Source organism: Odontesthes bonariensis, chromosome 10, assembly GCF_027942865.1.
Source record: "Odontesthes bonariensis isolate fOdoBon6 chromosome 10, fOdoBon6.hap1, whole genome shotgun sequence".
Taxonomy (NCBI): domain Eukaryota; kingdom Metazoa; phylum Chordata; class Actinopteri; order Atheriniformes; family Atherinopsidae; genus Odontesthes; species Odontesthes bonariensis.
The window spans coordinates 22,395,581-22,402,381 of NC_134515.1; the positions used below are offsets into that span (position 1 = coordinate 22,395,581).

A 6,801-nucleotide genomic window follows, 5' to 3' on the forward strand; every position below is an offset into this window, starting at 1 on the left:
GCTGCTGAAGCAGCTGAAGGTGGAAGCTGGCAGAGCAGGCTGAATGCAGATAGGATCTCTGTGGGGGGTGTGAACGTGTGATTGGAGACTAAAATCATTACAGTACGCCTGGTCACTGTGTCCTTGGCTCTTCCGCTGAGCAGAGGCTGATGCTGTGTTACACTTTGAGGCTCTGCCTTTTTCCTCCTCTGGTATTTTACCCTTTTCTCTGCAAAGTGTTACACATTGATCGGCTCTTAAAAACATTCCCAACATTCCCAAATATCAGTTTCTGGGGGTAAGAATCAGACAAGAATTTCTAATCATGACGTCTTTTTACCAGGATGATACTCACAGGTAACTTGTGATGCAATCTGTTTGCACTGTACGATGTCAAAACAAACATTTAGTTTGCTTTCTTGTGTTAGATTGTAACAACATTATCACTTTCAACTTTTCCTCAAATATCCCATTTCTTATCAGAGATTCATCATTCAGAAGGTGTCAGTAGGAGTTTAATAAACTCAGTAATGAGTTTATTGTTATATCTTCCCCTTTCTGTGCATCCAGCTGAGTTTTTACATGTGTGTTGAGTTCTGGAGTCATAATACACCATGTGATACTGTACAAAACACACATATCCTGTCGTCCCCTTGTGTGTATCTGGCTCACTCACGCCGCTGCTTCAATATGCAATCTGAAGACGAAGCTGACAAGGATCACCCTAAACACATGTTTTTGTTATTTTGGGTTATTATCACGGCCTGGCCGCTTTCTCCTGCTTCACCCCAGCTGCACTCGTGCCCTCGGGCTGCAGCGGCTGTCCAGAGAGGAGGGAGGGAGAATGTAAACTAGACTTGCCTTGCTTGGGTCTCATTGGTTGATTCTGTGCCTAGCGGTTTTGTCCTTGAGAATGTGCAGACACGGGGCAGATAATGTTCTGACACCAGAAACTCTAGACCAAGACCAGATCAACACTTACTCCCTTCGTCTTCTGCTTCTGTTGTTCTACTATCGGGGCTGGCTGACTGAAGAAAGATTGCGTATAGAAATCACAAATGTCTGTTGTTGTTGTTTTTTTTTTTGTTTTTTTTAAATTGTTAAAATAGAAAAAGAATTATAATGATTAGATAGCCTACTTTTGTGCGCATGTTTTCGGTGAGAAAAGTAAGATAATTCCATGAACCCCAAATTCAATAAATAAAAAAATCACACCAAGAAGACTCTAAATCTGAGCTCCGGCTCAGCGCAATCTGCAACTGGGTCGGACTATGAAGCCAGCTGTCTTAAAAGTCATCTGGCGAAGCTGAAAATAATTTGACCACTTAATGTAAATCCGAGTGTTTTATATCTTCTCCGGTGTGTTGCAAGGTCAAAGATCTCCTTTTACTGTGACGGCGGGGTTTCTGCAGAAGTCAGCATGCCAGCAGAGCAGCACGTCTAGGAATCTCCCTGCAGCGGCACATAAACTGCCAGACCCGGTGATCTAATCACTGCAGGCCTGCACTCTTTAAGCCAAAGTTTCCACATCATTTGTAAGTCCGAAAATATAATAAAGACCAAGGAGAAATTAAATGTAAACAGTTTGGAAGTCGGTGCAAGAGAGGTCTTATGAGAGAGAATAATGTCCCTGCTGTTGAGCTAATGTTGTGGCCTTTTTATTTTTGGTCCTGTCTAAGGAGTTTTAATTACCGCTAATTCGCTGTTAAAACTACACATTGCATGGGCAGATTTCTCCACCTATCAGAGATCTTCCCTGTGGAAGGCAGGAAAAAAAAAAGAAGAGAGGTCACTGTTGCCATTTCAATGACTTTAATAAGCAAAATAGGAAACAATTTTTTTTTCCAAAAACAACAACAAAAGGACAAAACAGAAACCAGCCTGAATGGAACAGTTCAAATTTAAGTGTTACTATTATTTATATAAACAGGATTGAAAATTGATCCCCATCATCGATAAGTACATGGAATTGGTGAAAACAAAACAACAACCCGCTGCTGCAGTTTCAGTTCGATTTCAACACAGTTGAATCAACAAACCAAAGATTGTTAAATGCATGACTTCTCAACGACAGTTTCAATGCAAGCACCATGCTTAATCGATATGATCAGACACTTTAATTTAAATCATTAAAATAAAAACTTTAACTATGCATCTGGCCAGCAGAACCAGAATCATCAAATAATAATAAAACAGACCAAAAAAAAGTATTACATAACAGAGGAAATGTTTTCATTTTGAGAGTTTGCACAACCTGAATCCCCTTTTTTACTGACCGGCAGAAAAAAAATCAGGAAAACATAGAACATTAGTCAAACTTTGTATCAAAACATGTGTGTTATCTAAATATTCACTCTACATTAAATTCTCTGACATGTAAGTTGTTGCAGGTTTTTTTCTTTCTAAGTGTTGTTCAAATAGAACTCGTGAATGGTGTAGGCCCGCAGTGAAAACATGCTACAGGTGGCTGTCAAACGGAATGAGAGGTATGTGGTTTTGTACGAGTCAAATGCCTTTCGTCAAGTGTTAATGCAAATGCAGACGGCACTTTTCTAAATCTGTTAAGCTGAATTAAAAGGGAATACGAGATCAAAACGTGGTGTAGAATCTTCGCCTTCCTACGTCGACGCCAATCATCTTGTGTCCACATGTCCGTCTCCTCCACACAACATGCTTCCAAACTTTTGGCTAAAACTTCACACTGAGACCTTTCTTGAATATCATTATCATATAATATCATAGTATGTCTTCCTGGAGGGAGGTCTGCACAAAAGTCAAAATGAAAACCTGCAAATCAACATCCAAAAGTGCACTCGACACACGGTTTGTTGTATTTCAATGCAACTTTTTCTTTCTTTAAAAAAAAAAAAAAGCATTCCTCTTTCAATCAAGATCCACGAAATGATACAAAAAAAATCGTTACGAATAATAAATGAAATAAAAACACAACACAAAGAAAGAAGTTCAAACCAGCCTCCTCAATCTTGTTGTGCAGTTTTGCGGTTGAATAATATTTACAAGCCAAAAGAAACCCACACCATATGATACTTCACCGGCAGTCCTGCTGTTCTGTCCCAGCTGCAATTCTCTAAACGCCCAAAAAACTATGGAGAAGCGCAGATCAACAACATGCTCATAATATACACGAGAAGATGAAAGTACAAAATAGAAATTATTACCGTACATGTCCAGCATGCAGGATTAATATTTAATGCAGATTTTTTTTGTTTGTTTGTTTCAATATATATTCGAATATAACCAAGCAGGCAATAAATCAATGAGATGTTGCATAAAATGTCCCCCCTCCCATGACGGGTTAGCAGACAAAAGTTAAATTTGCATAAAGTGGAGTCCCGCTTTTGGATATGTTCTCAGATCGCGGGCCCACTTGTCGAATGTGAGTCTCGTGTGTTATAGGCTGTGAGGCCAGGCCTGCCTTGTTTCATAACAATGCCATCATTTTGGAGAACAAAATTTCAAGACAAACTGCCTCGAAGCCATCCCACACTACTTACAGGTGATTTGAAAGCTGAAGCCTCAAGAGAGAAGAAGAGTTCATCAGCCGATCCTCCTCTTTGAAGAAGAAAAGTCTCTTCTCTACAAGCAACTAACCTACAAAGATGCTGCGGCTGTTCCGACGCTCTACTTTGCTCTTTGTATCTCAGTTGACACGTGGATGGGGGAGATGATTATATATGAGAATAACATTCGATGGATTATTCCTCTAATATGAATACAATTGTTACCGTTATTAGGATAATCAAACAGTATGGGAAGTGTGAATTATTATCGTTTGTTCATCAACAAAGTCAGTCAGTTGTGGAGAAAGGAAAGGCGGGGGTGGAAGGGGAGAGTTTGTTGTGAGGGATTTCACAAGAAAAGGCTGCGACAACTCACATGAAAAACTCTGGCGATGAGGGGTTGTCACTGGTTGAGCCAGCCTCGCGGAACCCGTTATTGGCCCCTGACCCCGTCAGTTTCTCGCACTTGAGTTTGTAGGCGTCCCTCTCCCTCGCCAGCCGGCTGATCTCCGCCTTCAGCTGCTCCACCTGGTTGATCAGCTGCGTCTTCTCGTTTTCCAGCACGTGTTTCTGCTGCACGCGCTTGAACCTGCAGGACTGAGCGTATCCCCGGTTCTTCAGGGTCCTCCTCTTCTGCTTGAGACGGATGACCTCGTCCTTGGTGAAGCCCCGCAGGTGTCTGTTGAGCTCCCTCACCGACATGGACACCAACTGGTCGTCGGAGAAGCGGTCCTCCACGTTCAGCCCGCCCCCGGAGCCGTGGTGCGCCGCCGACTGGCTCAGGTGGCCGTGCGGGTGGTGGTGATGGTGGTGGCGGTGATGGTGAAGTGACTGATGAGACTCTGGGGAAACCGGGGATGGGCTGTCGGGGTCTTGGCTGTGGTGATGGTGATGCTGGTTGTGTGGGTGACTGTGTCCGCCGGGGTGTCCGGACAGCTCGTCGGCGTGGTGCTGCATGCCCCCCGCATATGGGTGATGGTGTTGCTGGCTGTGGCCGTGATGGCTGTGGTGGTGCGGGCCCCTGTAGCCCTCAAAAGCGCCTTGCTGCTGCAGCTGTTGTTGGACATGCGGAGGCGGAGGGTGGCCGTGAGCCGTGGTTCCAATCAAGGCCTCCACTGCGTCCTCAGGGGTCAGACTTAGCGTCTGCGGGTCCAACTGCTGATGGTACCCGTTGTTCGGCATCCAGTACAGCTCCTCTAGGTGGTGTTTCTGCTCCGTGGGACTGAAGCTGGGTGAGGAGGGCACTGAGCTGCAGGGTGTACTGATAGGGGTGGAGGATACGGAGCCTTGAGGTTGGAGACGGTTACACTGGCGCACCCCGTTGCGATCCAACCCGGCCAGACCTTCCTTCTTCACGTCAAACTTCATCAGATCAAAATCGTTGACATATTCCAGAGCCAGAGGGCTGCTGGGTAGCTCCGGGCCCATGCTCAGCTCTGCACTCATGTTGTTGTCGCGACTCTTTTGCAGATGGGCAACGGTACTAGCGAACGTCGCAAAAACTGACTTGTTAACCAGCGTCTCTTGTCTCCTTTCTTGTTTCATGCAATAGTTCTTTTGGCTCCTCCACCGCTCTGCACTGACTTGCTGTAGCATGAAACACCGTGTGATTGGTGGGAAAAAAGGAAAACGAAAAAAAAAAAAGTTCTGGAAGAAAACTTTCAGTCTACTGCTCTGCACACGGTTTGCGTCATATAGCCTACTTCTGCTGGGATAATCTGGCAGAGGCTAGGCAAGAGGTAGAAAGGAGTGCGCCTCAGTGCAAAAGTTAAACCTCAGTCCTTTCAGCAGAGGTGTATTCACAAAAAAAGTCAACATAAATAGTAATAATAGAAGAAATACCACGTTTGCTCTCTGAGACGGGCACCAGTCCACGTTGCAACTTCTTGGTCGTAAGTCCCTTTTTTCTCCAGGAAAATAAAAGGAACTAAAAAAAAAATAAAGCAGGGTAAATAGGGCGTCTGATTTTCGCTGAGAAGCAGCTTTTCCAGCTCTGCACCGCAGAGATTCAAAGGCTCGCCTCTCTCTCTCCACTATCTGGTATCCAGCAGACTGCGCTCAGAGCCAGTCAGCTTTATGTTTATAGCGCACCGTGACGTCGGACAGAAAGGGTGGATCTGTGGCTCACAGCGCTCCAATCGGAGCGGGATTTTGCCCTGAAACGGAGGAAGAGAAAGAGGAGGAGGAGAACAGAAGAGAGGAGGGCGCACAATTCGGGCTTGACAGCTATAGACAGTCAGCTGACCGACTTCCCTTAAACAGAAGGTGGGAGGTAAAGGGGAGAGAAATGCCTTCACTTCACTTCAGACATTCGCAGCGCGCCGCTCCCGTTCTTCACTCGTGGCAGTTTCCGATCTCAATGAGATTAATGTGAACGAGCTGCAGGCTTCAGTGTTATAAGCTCAGATAAATGTCGCTAATAGCACTTTCGTGGCATAACAGCCAATTGAACCAAACGTTCAGGTAAACTGGGCAGTTTTTGCATTTTCGTGAGGGCAATTTTTCATCTTGATTTCTAACACACTTTGACTCTAACAATAAGCAAGATACGCCAGTCATTTCACCTTGCGACAATGCTTTTTGTATTTATAGTGGGTCGCAAAACTACACTTAATATTTGTCTTTTTACATTAATACATCTTCTTATGTTTTGAATAGTGATCATTCAAATTTCTAGACCCAACGTTTTACTGCATTTTCCACAGGATTTCACAAGATAAGAAAACACGCGCAAAGCTTGATTTTGTTGCAAAAAAAAAGTCGATACCGTGATGTTGAAGCACACTTTAGCTCACAGCTGTGGAAAAGTCCAATCTTGACCTTCCCCACAAACAAAGACAACACAAAACTTTGTGGCTTTGCTGCCTTGTTAATGTTAGTCACATTCAGGCTTTGTTCACAGTCACTCTAATAACGTTAGGCGCATCTTTTAAAGGACATTTCAACTTGTAATGAGGAACCAGGTTCAAGTGTCTCAGAATGTGCTCATATTTGTGGGTAACTTTTCCTCAGCCCCCCTTTTTAGGCCTATGTATGACTTCACAAAGTTGGTCAAATGTTCATCTTTTCGTTAAAAGCAGATTTCTCTTTTCACAGCCTGTTAATGCTCCCCGATTCCCACATCAGACTCCTCTTGGCTCGGACCGTCTGTTTCACACCGAGCAGCATCCAACAGGGGAGTCACAAGAAAACAGGCTCAAGGCTGCCCCTGCGTGGGCAACACGCGCTCCGACCAAGCTGGTGTGATGCTGCTGCTGTAGATGTCCTTTTATTTGGCGCTTGGGTTTTCATCACCGCGCTA

The 6,801-nt window shown here is 44.5% G+C and overlaps 1 protein-coding gene across 1 annotated transcript; it reads right to left on the bottom strand.

The window, feature by feature from the left end:
- Positions 1 to 1,774: 1,774 nt before the first annotated feature.
- On the bottom strand, positions 1,775 to 5,550 carry mafba (MAF bZIP transcription factor Ba). Its single transcript, XM_075476909.1, has one exon. The coding sequence runs from the start codon at positions 5,094 to 5,096 to the stop codon at positions 3,873 to 3,875; it is 1,224 nt and encodes a 407-aa protein (XP_075333024.1). The 5' UTR covers positions 5,097 to 5,550; the 3' UTR covers positions 1,775 to 3,872.
- Between the last annotated feature and the right edge of the window lie 1,251 nt (positions 5,551 to 6,801).